The sequence below is a fragment of the Phyllobates terribilis genome, unplaced genomic scaffold (assembly GCF_046119375.1).
Source record: "Phyllobates terribilis strain yellow unplaced genomic scaffold, ASM4611937v1 Scaffold_1__5_contigs__length_1240528914, whole genome shotgun sequence".
Taxonomy (NCBI): domain Eukaryota; kingdom Metazoa; phylum Chordata; class Amphibia; order Anura; family Dendrobatidae; genus Phyllobates; species Phyllobates terribilis.
The window spans coordinates 225,611,165-225,627,266 of NW_027362761.1; the positions used below are offsets into that span (position 1 = coordinate 225,611,165).

Genomic DNA, 16,102 nt, shown 5'->3' on the forward strand with positions numbered 1-16,102 from the left:
GCACATATTCATGTAGGGCAGCTTTCTCCCAGAAGAAGCGTACCTGTAGCTCCAAAATCTGCGGGTTAATTTTGAAGAAAAAGATCTTTGAAGTGAATGTCAAATGACGTACTTGTTGACCATCCGTCAGTCACTCTGCTGGCCCGGCTTCTCCCCCTGCTTCGTTGATTGACAGCGCTGCCATTATTTGGGCACTTTACTTGTGCTGCTTGTATTTAGGTGAGACATTCTTGAAGGAAATAAAAAAAAAAATATTCAGGAGAAAAATTCTAAAGACACTGCAGTCTACTATAATATCACACATGCATTATGAAGCCACAGAGGGCGTTTCATGCTGTTTACATTAATGGAGGATTTTCTTCTACAAAACGCTCAGATTGAATAAAAAAAAGAAAAAAAAGAAGAAGCACTCACTTTATCCATTCTGACACTGACAAATCCCTCCCTCCATCCCACCACCCCACCGGGTATCTACTTTCTGCTGCAACAATGGCATTCTGTCACAGGGGCATGTGACACTGCAGCCAACCACTGGCTATAGTGGATCACAGCTGAGGCCAATGATTGCCTGCAGTGGTTAAATGTTTCTGTTATGTATGAGACATCATAAGGGCCCCGGGAGGTAACGACAAACATAAAACCAGGCAGTACTAGGATAGGATCAGTGGAGGATCGGTGAGGTGAGCATTGCTTCTTTTATTTAGTTTTATAATCAGTCTCAGCATTTTTAAAAAATGTCCCCCCTCCTCCAAAAGAAAAACCCCTTTTAAATCAAATTCTGAGTATAATAAGCCAGTTCAAGGACAACATATGCCATGCCATGAAAACAACAAAGACGCCATGCATATGATAATATTAGTTACCTTTCCTCATCTTCAGCATATTTCCCAGTCGTTTCTATTGGCCATTAAAGACAGTGGCTTTGTGTTTTGTGTTTCTGCTGGTAATCTGCAAACCTACTGACATCACTGGATCATCAGTAATTTTAGCACTTAGATTTGCTTTCCATATAATTCACTTGTTTTCTGATAGAACATTATGGTAAAAGTCCATAATTGATTCTTTTAGTAGTTTGGGGGGAAAAAAACTCATGTTCGATGGTTCCGAAGAGCACCTACTGCCAAAAATTACAATTTTACAGTGTTTTCAGATATGTAGCGCTGTTTGGCTTTTGTAAAGCACTTGTAGCAAGTTGGTGGGGCAGGAATTAGCTATCTGACACCAACTAATGTTAGTAGTTATCTGTCAGCCATTATCCCACAGAATTTCATAACTCTGTTAGGTCTCCCTAGCTCTCATAATAGTAGGTGCCTTTTTACTCCTCTCATTTCAGTGCTTTCACAAATCAATAGTACATGTGAATCTAATATACTTTGTAATAAATCTTGCTGAAAAAACTGCTTCTTTCTCCAATTATCAACCACTTCTTCTGTTTCCTCTAGTGACCATTCATTCTCAAAAATTGCTCAAATCTGTCTGTAGTTCTGTCTTTAGTAAAAGATCAGATAACAGCTGCTGCAGTCTATGGAGAGGGAAAGGAGCTGGAGGGAAACAAAACCAGAAACCAGAGAGACACAAAAGGATTCTGCTGCAACTTATAGTGCAAAGGAAAATGCTGCAAAAATGTTAGGATCCAGGAGTCGTCTTATGTCCATAATTAGTGTTATTTCAAATGTATATGCAAACACGAAAGCTTATCCTGAACATAACCTGAAAGTGCAGTTAAAGTGCCCTGAAAAAGTATTCATACCCTGTGAACTTTTCTGCATTTTCTCATATCACACCAACAAAGTTAAATGTATTTTATTGGGATTTTATGTGTAATATCAACACAAAGTAGCAAGTATTTCATAAGTGTAAAGAAAACGATACATGGTTTTCTAAATATTTAAAAATTATTAATGTAAAAATTGTGACGTGCATTTGTAGTCTGATACCACAAAATAAAATCCTGAGTGACCGAGTCCCATAATTAGTAAATTGAGTAAACCTGTGTGTAATCTATTCTATAACTACAGCTGTTCTGTGAAGGTCTCATAGGTTTGCTTGAGAACATTAGGGATCAAACATAATCATGAAAACCAAGGAACACACCAGACAGGTAAGGGATAAAGTTGTGGAGAAGAGCAAAGCAGAGTTAGGTTATAAAAAATAGGCCAAGGTCTGAACATCTCACAGAGCACTGTTCAAACCATCATCCAAAAATGGAAGGCGTATGGCTCAACTGCAAACCTTCCAAGCCATGATCATCCATTTAAATTGACATCCCAAGCAAGAAGAGCATTAATTAGATAAGCAGCCAAGAGGCCCATGTTCACTCTGGAGGAGATGCAGAGATCCACAGCTCAGGTTCTCAGTTCTGTTTCTACATAGAGTAGAGAAAAGAGAAGAATGTACTGGGTAGAAAGGCAAAATGAGCAATTGTGTAAGTACACAGCGCTATATAATATGATGACTGCAATATTTTAAGAGGATAAAAACTTTGATGGCAGTGGTTCATTAAAATAGACTTTTGAAGACATGGCTTGGGCTAGCGGTGGAGTTTTGTTTTTTTTTCATTTTATTTTTTTTGTCTTTATATATATTTTTACAGTGTACAACCATAAAGTCATAAAAAACTTTTGAAGGGTATATTATCTTAAATTATTTTTTTTATTGCCAATTTCTTTGGTGACTGCATCTGACATGTTAGCCCCAGTTACAGGAAAATACAGCCTCCAGAAATACCCTCTTGAGTTGATCGGGGTTTACCTAAACCCAGCAACTCCTTACTTGTTGGGACTTCAACAGAACTATCTACCATACCGCTGCTCTATCTGGTGCTCTGCTTACATATTCATCTATTCATTTGTATGCTGTTATGACAGCTCACATATCGTTCACTGACCTGCCTCCTATTTTCCCAGCCCAGCACTACTAGATGCATTATGTAAAATAAGAGGCATGTCAGTGAACGATCAGTGAGCTGTCATAAGAGCATACAGATGAATATATAAGCAGAGCACCAGATAGTGCCCACCCCACAGGTCACCTCGGAGCACGAGCATATCATTATCTCCAAACTGAAAGTAAAGATTACACAAGAACCACAGAATGGATTTCATCAACCAAAGTATCATTTTAATCAGTGTAATGTCGACTACCTGACAGTGTATGTGGCTTACTAAGCACAATCCTGCTGACAGGTGCGCTTTAAACTAAATGACTTGGGTCAAACGTTTGGGTTATCCTTCCACAAGCTGCTCAAAACAGTTGGTCAGAATTTGGGCCCATTCCTCCTGACAGAACTTGTGTAACTGATCCAGGTTTGTGGGTCGCCTTGCTCGCACCTGCCTTCTCAGCTTTGCCCATAAATTTTCAATAGGATTGAGATCAGGGCTCTGTGATGGCCACTCCAAAACATTGACTTTGTTATCCTTAAGCCACTTTGTTACCATTTTGACAGTATGCTTTGGGTCATTGTCCATTTGGAAGACCCATTTCCGCCCAAGCTTTAACTTCCTGGCTGATGTCTTGAAATGTTGCTTCAGTATTGCCACATAATCTTCTTTTCTCATGATGCCATCTATTTTGTGAAGTGCACCAGTTGCTCCTGCAGCAAAACAACCCCACAGCATGATGCTGCCACCCCTGTGGTTCACAGTTGGGATGGTGTTCTTAGGCTTCCAAGCTTCTCCCTTTTTCCTCCAAATGTAACGATGGCCATTATGCCCAAAAAGTTCAATTTTGGTTTGATCACACCACAGGACATGTCTCCAAAAATTAAGGTCTCTGTTCCTGTGTGCATTTGCAAACATTAATCTGGCTTTCTTATGTTTCTTTTGGAGTAATGGCTTCGTCCTGGCAGAGTGGCCTTTCAGCCCATGTTGATACAATACTCATTTCCCTGTGGATATTGACATAATCTTACCAGCTTCCACCATCATCTTCACAAGGTCTTTTGCTTTTGTCCTTGGGTTGATATGCACATGTCAGACCAAAGCACGTTCATCTCTGGGACACAGAACATGTCTCCTTTCTGAGCGGTATGATGGCTGGACATTCCCATCTTGTTTGTACTTGCGTATAATTGTTTGTACAGATGAACAAGGCACCTTCAGGTGTCTTGAAATTGTACCAAGGATGAGCCAGACTTGTGCAAGTCCACAATTCTCTTCCTGATATCTTGGCTGATTTCTTTAGACTTTCCCATGATGCTACACAAAGAAGCAGTGTGTTTCACGTGTGCATTAAAATACATCCACAGGTGTGTCTCTAATTAACTCAGATGTTGAGAAAAAAACTATCAGAAGCTTCCAAATACATGACATCATCATATGGGCAGTCCAGAATAGTTTAAAGGCATAGTAATCTTAGTGTATATAAACTTTTGACTTTGCAGTAAGTAATAAAAATGCCTTAAAACATTCTCTCTCTCATTATTCTGGCATTTGGCAAATATTAAAAATTATGGTAATCCTAATTGACCTAAAACGGGAAAGGTTTATTCTGATTTAATCTCAGATATTGAGAAAAACATGCATATGTGTATTTTTATATAGTGTATGCAAACTTCTGGTTTCAACTGTATATACCAGGATGGGACCCAGGATGAGGGACATACATACCATGATGGGGGAAATATAGATATCAGGATGGGGCCCAGGATAAGGGATATATATACCAGGATTGGGGATATCTATATACCCAGATGGGACCCAGGCAGAATAAGGGACATATATACAGGAGTATTGGGATACATGCAAAATGTATTCACAAATTTAGGGGAATATTCGGCAATTACGAATTTCAAAAGATCCGCTCATCTCTAATGACAAATGCTTTCTCCAAATTGAACACACAAAGCTACCATTTGATGTATTAGCCAAGTTGAGGCATTTCAATTGTTGTTGTTTGGTTTGTTTCAGAGAGTTTGTCAATTTTGTTAGTCAGGCTAATGTGCAATGGATTGATTACAGTTGTTAAGGATCTCCCAAGGAATATCTCTATATTATCTCTTGGTCCTTTATCACTTTGCAAGAGTTTTTACTGTAAGGAAACCCGTTAGGACTATTTTACTGAAAATAGAGCTATGGGTGTACAGGTTTTAGGACAACAATAAAATCACATCGGGTTTGTAGTAATTCGATGTGCCAGTCCTGAGAAATCAAGTATGCAGTGCACTTCTAGGTTAATTTTTATGCGACTTCAAAGCTTGATTTCTCAGTACTGGCACATCAGATTACTACGAAACAAGTCTCATTTTCTTGTCGTACGTGGACTCATACCACCAGTTTCAGTAGTAAAACCATCCTGACAGGTTCCGCTCAAGATTTTCTAGAATTCTTTTATTAAGATATGGTAAGAAAATTGATGGATAAATCATAAAGTTGTTTGGCTTAATGTTGAAACCTATATTTCAATAACCTGAATGATGTATTTCCCAAGTGTTATTCTTTATTTTACTTTTTTTAAGTGGTACAAATTGTACCAAAAATACCCAGCACAGAACATCAAAATGTCAACCAAGTACATCTACAAGGAGTTTGTATGTTCTCCTCGTGTTTGTGTGAGTTTCCTCAGGGTTCTCCGGTTTCCTCCCACACTCCAAAGACTCGTGTTTGTGTGAGTTTCCTCGGGGTTCTCCGGTTTCCTCCCACACTCCAAAGACAAACTGATAGGTAATGTAGATTGTGAGCCCCAATAGGGTCAGTGATGATAATGTCTGTAAAGTGCTGTGGAATTAATGGTGCTATATAAGAGAGTAGAATAAATAAATAAAATGAATCTTCAGTCCACATGAGAAGAGAAAACATTGAGGAGGCAATTGTGGCTCATTCTTCCTTTATGAGCCGTACGTTTCACTTGGTAAATCACTTCAGCTGTTTAGTACGCCTGTAATTCTCCATGGTAACAGGCATTCCTTTACTGGTAGCAGCACTCTGGAAAATGCTTGACGATTGGTGGCTCGAGCATACAGAAATAAACCTCTAGGTCTATCAGCACAGATGAGAAAGGCTTTTAAGAAAAACCAACAAGCAACAAAGCCAAGATGTGGACATACCGGAGATCTCGATATCAGAGATGAACAGTACCAACCAACACAATTCATCAGTAGTGAAAATATCCACCACTGGGTAAATTAATGGCAATATCTAAGCAAGTAAAATGAAAAAATAAAGCTGTGTGCCTCAAAGTTATGAAGGATCCTAAATTTCCTAAATAGCGATGCAGCCAATTCACTATGAAAAGGAATCAGGTTCCCAGGGTGAAGGGGAATCATACCAATAATGCTATAACATCCTAAATTGGAAACACCTATACATTTTACTTGCACTTGACAGTATTGTATTTATCTGTCCTTAGTTATCAAGTGATATATTACTGATACAAAATGATGAGTCCTGTGGACTGTGCAACCTTGGACAAGACAGTCCTAAAATGCAGCAAATGTATTAAAATGGCTAACCTTATGTTGATAAATTTGGTGCATTTTTAGACTATTTTAGCTTTATACCGCCTATTTAAGGCACACAGTGATGTAATTTCCGCCATGCACGTTTGTTGTCCAGGCATGCACCTTGATAATTAACTTTTATCTAAAACCCATATGAATAAAGTCATGTAAGAGGTTTTTTTAGCGCAAAATGAGGCTATAGTTTAGCACATTTAGCTTAGTAAATGCTTTTTAAGGCTTGTATCTAATAGTGCTGGGAACTGCTGCACGTATTGGAGTGTTATTCTGTGCATTGCATTTTTGTTTGCTGATCTGACAGATGGTTTATAGTTATTTTAGTCAACTTTCCAACATTTTTGGTATTGAGGAGATCAGAACCTATGCATATATTTATTATTATCCTTCTCTGCAATAATCAGGATCACATCACAGATATAGTTTATTGGCCATATACATGTCTCTTGTTGCATTACATAACCTGGTTCCTTTAGGAAGAACATACAGCTCGCACGTTTCATATTGCGCCAACTGATAATTTTCTGAGCAGATGGTGACGGAGATGACTAACACCAGTACAGTCATATCTGCGGCGCTGTATACATTTAAATCAGATTTTAGTATTTTAAGACATTTATCCGGTCTCTGCCAATTTTTTACTTAACATCCATTACCAACATTATTTTATTTTCTATTTAAAACAAAGAAAATCATACACTTTTCTAATATACTGTACATGTCTTTAAAGGGAACATATAATGTAAAAATGGTTATTAACCTGCAGCTATAGGATTAATCTGCAGGTTAATAGCGTTTTTTACATGACAGGTTCCTTTAAACTTCTTCTTTTATGCTTCTATATCACTGCATTTTACATATGCATAGTAGAATAGTGTAGCACAAGGATCACTGCTGTGTAATACTTTTTTTGGTTTACCAAAAGAGTCAAAATTAGCATCAATCATGAGTTTCCAATTAGTGTTGAACGATCGTGTTCTGGTAACCCTTTCAGCGAGCACGCTCGGGTGCTCGCCGAGTATTTTTGGCGTGCTCGGCATCTATGTTAGTGCCGCCGCGGTTGCATGTGACACGGCTGTTATACAGCTGTGACACATGCAGTGATTGCCTGTTTGTTAGGAAATCCCTGCATGTGTCACAGCTGTCTAACAGCCGTGACACATGCAGCTGTTTGTTTTTTATAAATTCTTTAAGTAAAATTTGCTGGAAGTCATGTTAGTACAAAAAACAAGAGTTTCATCTATGCTTTTTTTACTGTCATCAGAGTTTGGTCAGTGTGTCAGTTTTTACCATCAGAGTTTGGTTTCATCAGTTTTTCTTTGATGACAAAAAAAACTGATTGAGATTTCTCAACCCAAGCTTCTCCTAGAAAACCATCTATGAAAAATGGACAGCATAGACATGGCATCCAAGTACTGTCTGATTTTTTTCACAGAACCATTGACATCAATAGGTTAGTTTGATCCAAGAATCTGGTCTTTGATCCATCTCGGTCATGTCTGCATAATTTTGTACAGACTATTCGGTCCACAAGAATACACGGACATGTGAACAGCTCCATAGACTATAACAGGTATGAGTTCTATCTGTGAAAACCATGGATAGAACTCATGAAAAAACTAACGCCTGAATGATTTCTTAATCATAAAAACTGTACCCTAGAAATTTAAATTGTACAATGTTCAAAGTGAGTGAAAATTATGATAAATAATGAATACCATATTTTTCAGACCACTTTTTTCCCCCCAAATTTGGGAGGAAAATGGGGGGTGCGTCTTATGGTCCAAATGTAACTTACCGGGCAGTTGCGGTGGCGGTGGAACGGGATCGCAGGAAGCAGGGTGCCTCCCTCAGGAACCCGGCGGAGCAGAAGCGGTGTGATGCTGCAGACCCGGTATTGGCGGTCAGGAAGAGCTTTATCAGCAGACATTTTCCTAAAGCTGTGGGCCGCATGCCCAGACTGGGATGTCAGCCATACATGAGCCGCCTCGGGCGGCCATCTTCCTGAAGCCGTGGGCCTCAGGGAAATGGCCGGCGAGATCCCAGTCTGCGCATGCCCTGGCTTTGGCAGCCATTTCGGCGTAGACCACTTCAGGAAGATGGCCACCGGAAAAGCAATCCTCCGTTCGCCTCACCGCCAGCACCAGCCCCACAACATCTCACCAATTCTGCCACCGGGTTCCTGAGTGAGGGACTCTGCTTCCTGCGATACCATTCCACCACCCCCGCATTCCCCTTCTGCTGGCGCTCTCACTTCTCCCACCCACGGCCCGCAGCATTGCTCCACTTCTGCCGCTGCTGGTTTCCTGAGGGACCGTGCTTCCTGTGACCCCCGCTCCACCGCTTCCCAGGTATGATACCTATTCAGACTATAAGACGGACCCCAATCTTATAAAAAATATATTTTTTTCATATTTTCCACCCCAAAATTTGGGGTGCGTCTTAGGGTCCGGTGCTTCTTATAGTCTGAAAAATATGGTAATCTAATTTATCTTGGAGTTAGACATTATGCTTGACAAATATTTTATTGACAATCAGATTATTAATTGTTTACTTAACAATATATCCAAGGCGCTGGTGTCACTAACCCTGCTTCTATCACTGCCCCCTGATGATTATTCTTTTGAGGGCAGTAATAAAAGCTGTGGGGCGGCACTAGCATCAATCACTCTACTTCTATCATCACCTTTTGATGACGTCTCCTTTCACAGAAAGAAGCTACAGCCTGAGGAGACAGAAGCAGGTGTGGTGATAGACACTGTAGAGAAGGGAGTGCAGCCCCAACTCCTGATGCTGCCTTGTTTGAGAATACTCTCAAATGAAACAGAAATTGAAGTAAAAAACATATTTAGGAATTAGCTGTATAAGAAGTGTAAGGTGTAAAAATAGATATTTATAAAGGACATTTTAGGTGTCCAACTACCCCTTTAAAAATAGTTTATGGGCACATTGTGCCATACATAGGTTCTAAATCAGGGTGAAACTACCCTAGAACATACTAGCATGTAGATGCAGTGCTGCGACATTTCCGTAAAACTTTAAAATACACTTTTCAGAACACATCAAATAACAAAAATATTTTATTTTCTGCTGGTAGTTTTTGAGCAGGAAGCTAGTATCAGAAAACTGTTCACAATGGGGTGTAGAGAAGTAGGCGACTCAGAACTCGTATTCTAGTAATTGGTCAGGATCTTAATATAAGGGTGTGGACTGTATTGCCCTGTTACTGTCTCTGAAGACAACAATCGGGTAATGTAAATGTTGTTATGCGTTTTACATATGTACAGTGGGTACGGAAAGTATTCAGACCCCTTTAAATTTTTCACTCTTTGTTTCATGGCAGCCATTTGGTAAATTGTAAAAAGTTAATTTTTTTTTCTCATTAACATACACTCTGCACCCCATCTTGACTGAAAAAAAACAAAAATGAAGAAATTTTTGCAAATTTTTAAAAAAAGAAAACTGAAATATCACATGGTCATAAGTATTCAGACCCTTTGCTCAGTATTGAGTAGAAGCACCCTTTTGAGCTAGTACAACCATTTTCAGGTCTCTCCAGAGATGCTCAATTGGGTTTAAGTCAGGTCTCTGGCTGGGCCAGTCAAGAATGGTCACAGAGTTGTTCTGAAGCCCCTCCTTTGTTATTTTAGCTGTGTGCTTAGGGTCATTGTCTTGTTGGAAGGTGAACCTTCGGCCAAGTCTGAGGTCCACAGCACTCTGGAAGAGGTTTTCATCCAGGATATCTCTGTACTTGGCCGCATTCATGTTTCCTTTAATTGCAACCAGTTGTCCTGTCCCTGCAGCTGAAAAACACCCCCATAGCATGATGCTGCCACCACCATGTTTCACTGTTGGGATTGTATTGGGCAGGTGATGAGCAGTGCCTGGTTTTCTCCACACATACCGCTTAGAATTATCACCAAAAAGTTCTATCTTCGTCTCATCAGACCAGAGAATTTTATTTCTCATAGTCTGGGAGTCCTTCATGTGTTTTTGAGCAAACTCTATGTGGGTTTTCATATGTCTTGCACTGAGGAGAGGTTTCCGTCTGGCCACTCTGCCATAAAGGCCCGACTGATGGAGGGCTGCAGTGATAGTTGACTTTGTGGAACTTTCTCCCATTTCCCTACTGCATCACTGGAGCTCAGCCACAGTGATCTTGGGGTTCTTCTTTACCTCTCTCACCAAGGCTCTTCTCCCACGACTGCTCAGTTTGGCTGGACGGTGAGGTTTAGGAAGACTTCTGGTGGTCCCAAACTTCTTCCATGTAAGGATTATGGAGGCCACTGAGCTCTTAGGAACCTTGAGTACTGCAGAAATTCTTTTTTAACCATGGCCAGATCTGTGCCTTGCCACAATTCTGTCTCTGAGCTCCTTGGGCAGTTCCTTTGAGCTCATGATTCTCATTTGGTCAGACATGCACTGTGAGCTGTGAGGTCTTATATAGACAGGTGTATGCCTTTCCAAATCAAGTCTTATCAGTTTAATTAAACACAACTGGGCTCCAATGAAGGAGTAGAGCCATCTCAAGTAGGATCACAAGGAAATGGACAGCATGTGACTTAAGTATGAGTGTCTGAGCAAAGGGTCTGAATACTTATGACCATGTGATATTTCAGTTTTTCTTTTTTAATAAATTTGCAAAAATTTATTTTTTTTTCAAGATGGGGTGCAGAGTGTACATTAATGAGAAAAAAATGAACTTTTTAGAATTTACCAAATGGCTGCAATAAAACAAAGAGTGAAAAATTTAAAGGGGTCTGAATACTTTCAGTACACACTGTATGTGTAGTGACATGTGAAATATATACTGTGGTTTAGTGTATGTTGTAACTAGGCTATAATAGGGAATATAGTAAGTATTGTTAATATGGTAATGTGAAGTATAACATGCATGATGTGTAACAATGTTTATGTTGGTATTGTACAGCATAGGGTGAGACACAGATTAGAACCTAGGGCAAAAGATATAGTTAATGTTAAAGGCTAGCCCACAATGGAAGGGGATGGGTGAGGTTAATAAAGGAACTCACTTCCTGGTAGCTCTCAGATAGGGAAACTCAGTAGCAGGGTCAAGTTCAAGGACAGTGGGCTGCTAGGGCCAACATGTAACAGTCATTCAAGGCAGTGTGAGGCAGTACTGATATCCTTTGCGGACATTCCGGCAATGTCAGGAGGCCAAAGCTCAGTGTGAGGGCTGATGGGCGCATTGTGTCCTCTGGCATACAGGGAAAGATGGACGCGGAACCTCGTGAAGGGCAGATGGCTGGTCCAGAACGCACTACTGAACTGGACAGTAAATTCCTGGGACTGACGAAGTCAGCGAGCTTGGGAATAGTCCAGGAGGAACAAGTGGTAGGGCTGAAGATATGTTGTACTAAGGATGTAGGGAATATTAAGTGTTGTGCCCTATCCCACATGTTACAACCTAATGAACTTGAACTGACCAGTAAACTTTGCTTGTTGCAATGAACTTGGTGTCCCCTGAATTGTGTGTGGCAGCTCCTGAAGATGTAGGCCTGGAGAAAGCAGAGACCTGTGGCTTACAAGTGAGTGTGATGCACCCCACACCTGACAGCACACTGGAACTGGGACACTGTTTTCTTGTAAAGTGCCAGAGCGTAACTGGACAGTAGCTCGGTCATGACTACCGCTCTTGGCCACTTTACATTAGCAAGTGGGGGTTATACTAATTTTACATTTTTCACCAATCCTGTCAATCTTGCTGTCCTGCTACATACACAGCTCCACAAAACTGTTACCATCAAGAGTGAGGCAATCAGAGTGCTTTTGCAGCGTTGTGTACTGTTGGTGTTTAAAATCTATAATTTTTATACTGTAGTTCCATAACTCTTTAATGATCTCTAGCTCAATCCTATGACTCCTTGGTTGACATTAGCAGCAATACTAAAGGAGTTTCCCACTATACACATTTATGATATAAAATTTATCAAACTGTTGAGAGTCCACTGATTCCAATAGCCACCTTTTTAAAGTGTTTATGTTTTTTTTGCTATGTATTTTTAGGGCATGGAAGACTTTCCCTTCAAGCATTATTTGTAAAAATACCTTGCATAAAATTAATTGCAAAAGAAACCTTGCAAAAACATTTTTTGCTAGTTTAAAACATTATGGCCTTGATTTATGAAGCAGCTTTCACAAGAATTCTGCTGTAAAACTGGTCGAAATGTTGATTTTTGAAAAGTCAGCGAAGCTTTGGTGGGATTAGGCATGGGCAAGAACACCCGTCAAATTCATCATAATTTACACCACAAAAGTGATGGAAATGATAAAAAATGAACATCCAGTCCTTAAAGGTGCCTGGCTATTAATGAATTTGGTACACTTTATTCCAATGCTCCCTTCATTAAAGGAAATCTATGGAAGTATCAAGCCTCCTAAGCCGCTCTATATGGGTCTGTAGATCATAGAAAGTTGAAAAAAATGATACCTTGATATCTGCGATCTCATATCTTATTACCAAAAAAATCCATGCTTTTGTTAATATGTAAATGAGCTGTTAAGATCTTTGGGCCGGAAACTGATCCGCATGAGAATCTGCCTTCACAGATTATTGTAAAGAAAAGGGAATGTTACCAGTGTGAGACATGTAAATTAGTAATACAGACTGTCAGGTATCACAGGGAGAATAAGGAAACATACTATTGTAGATTGTAAGCTCTTAGGAGCAGGGTCGTCATTATTTTTGCTGTAATTATTGTATTATCTTTAGCTATGTTACTTATGACTGTTGTACATGAACCTGTGAATTGTTAAGCGCTGCGGAATATGTTGGCGCTATATAAATAAAGATTATTATTATTATTATTATTATACTAGCAAACAGTGGGAAAGTTACTTTCTACAAAAAACTTTCATGTGTTCAATATGATTGGTCAATCAAGTACGGTGGCTCAGTGGTTAGCACTGCAGCCTTGCAGCGCTGGGGTTCTGGATTCAAATCCCACCAAGGACAAAATCTGCAAAGAGTTTGTATGTTCTCCCCATGTTTGCGTGGGTTTCCTCCAGGTTCTTCAGTTTCCTCCCACAATACAAAGACACACTGATAGGGAATGTAGATTCTAATCCCCAGTTGAGACAGTGCCGATAACGTATTTAAAGTGCTGTGGAATTAATGGCGCTATATAAGTGAGTAAAATAAATAATACATAATTATGTCATCAGGACCAACACTAATAGGGTCTCTATGAATTTCCTTTGTACTGTAGCTTCTAGTAACTGCTATTACTAGGAAAATGCCCAGCTGGAAAGGAGCAAGAAGGAGATCACATAAATTAAGCGAGCAGAAGGACCATCTCCTTAGCTTATTCATTTACATGGTATTATTGTGAAGGTATTAAATGATGAGACGTAAAAATAATTGCATGTCTACTATACAGGAAAGAAAGATGGTATTAATTTAACATATTATTCCCTTTTGTATCAAACAATAATGTAATTGTAATTTTGTTTAATATTCTCACGGAATAAAAGCGCCTTGATGCTGCTTCGTACCAATTTAAGAGTAATAGATTTTCCAAGAAATTATATTAAATGGTTAATATATTAATATTATATATTTCAAGGTAACTGTTTTTTTTTAAAACCATTGAATTAAAACCATTTAATTTGTGCATTTTAGGTTGTTTATGAGCTTCTTTCTCACATGAAAATCAACAAAAGAAAAAAGAGGATTAAAATCAAGCATGAAAACGCTGATCATGAATATCCACAATGATAGAAAAATGTGACAGCAAATGCATCAGAATTCAAAACCATAGTAAAACTGTGTGCATTCATTCTTCAAAGTGTTTAATGCCCTTTTAAAACCAATTCAGAAAAGTTTAGGCCCTGTCACAGGTCTGATGACCCAATTTGATGGCATTGGTCATTAGACCCGTGGACACAGCAGCACACGCATCTATAATATGGGCGCAGAAATACTCCTGTATTATGTTCTCTTGAAAGTGACTTAAAAGAAACATGACTTCATGGAACCGAGTTCGATAGAATCTGAGATTTTATCTGGCTTCACAAATTTTTTTTAACAGAAACCAGTTACAACCATTAATGCCCTTAGGTGGGTCTAAGTTGTTTGGACATGCATACAAAATATAGTACACAAAAAAACATTAATGAAGGGGTCTATGGATGCCAAATTATGGCTTTTTGCAACCCTGTATGGCAGAATGAATCTGTATTTTTTCTACAATTTCTAGGTTTTTTTAATTGTCTGACCTGCATGGAGATACCATTTCATCCTTTCCCAAAGATGCAATACTAAGCAATATACCCTTCTAATATTATTCACTTTTCAAGTAGGTAAAATTAGTAAGGGATTACTAATTAAAAAAATCAAAATACTTAAAATTGCATTTAGTTCAATTCCTAGACTGGACAGAAAAAGTAGCTGTCATCATACAATTAAAACAAAAATTGTCCTACCTTGTTATCTGTGTTCTTGTATTGAAATCAAGAGATCTCATGGAGCGTAAGACTTCTATGCATCCTAAATACTGCAAGAAGATGACAGAACTTGGTTAGAAAAAAATACTTTCAAAGTATTGTTCATGCACATCAATCAGTTTTGATTCTGTAAAGGCCAGAAGATATTTTAGAGGTACCTGTGATTATGTAGGACATATGTTACGTACAAACACTGAAAAACAGCTTGTTATACAGTTACATTACTGATATAGGGAGCTTCACATCATTATTTTAAGAAATATAGCTGCTTATTTGAAATCTAACTGGGCCTAAGAAACTTCAATAGAAGTTGACCAAACAAGGGTTTAGTTGACAACTTTTTCACCCCCCACCCCAACCCCACCATAAACATGTACAATCAGCTTAACCTAGTATGCATGTATTATTAGAAGAAAAGTGCAATAATTAGCTAATTATAGCTAATTGATCTTTTTCATGACTGCACTTGAGAATACCTTCAAGGTTCTACATATTTTCCAGATTGGCTGACCTTTCATATCTTAAAGTAATGATGGACTGTTATTACTCATTACTTAGTTGAGTGGGTTTTGGCATATTCTGGCTTAACCCCTTCACTCCCCAGCCTGTTTTCACCTTCCTGACAAGGCCAAGTTTTACAATTCTGACCAGTGTGAATTTATAAAGTAATAACTCTGGAACGCTTCAACATGCCAAAGGGATTCTGAGATTGTTTATTCGTGACACATTGTACTTTAATTTAGTGGTAAATTTAGGTAGATATTTTTTGCGTCTATTTGTGAAAATATCGAAAATTTTGCAATTTTTTGAACTGGTAATTTCTATGAACTTAAACCAGAGAATTATAGCACACAAAATAGTTAGCAATTAACATTTCCCATATGTCTACTTCAGATCAGCATTATTTTTTCAACATCTTTTTTTTGTTAGGAGGTTATAAAGGTTAAAAGTTTATCAGCAATTTCCCGTTTTCCAACAAAATTTACAAAATCAATTCTTTGGAGGGACCACATCCCATTTGAAGTGGCTTTGAGGGCCAATGTGACAGAAAATACCCAAAAGTGCATCATTTTAAAAACTGCATCCCTCAAAGTGCTTGAAACCACATTTAATAAGCTTATTAACCCTTAAGGTGCTTCACTGGAATTAAAACAATATGGAAGGAAAAAATGAAAATGATGAAAA

General features: G+C 38.7%; 1 protein-coding gene across 2 annotated transcripts in view; it reads right to left on the reverse strand.

Annotated features, from left to right (window-relative positions):
* SHC3 (SHC adaptor protein 3) overlaps nucleotides 1–16,102 on the reverse strand; it is a 143,388-nt gene that overhangs the window by 77,851 nt on the left and 49,435 nt on the right. For both annotated transcript variants that reach the window (XM_073671006.1, XM_073671005.1), the window contains exon 3: nucleotides 14,897–14,967. In XM_073671006.1, coding sequence (XP_073527107.1) covers nucleotides 14,897–14,967 — 71 coding nt within the window. The remainder of the gene's footprint in view (nucleotides 1–14,896; nucleotides 14,968–16,102) is intronic.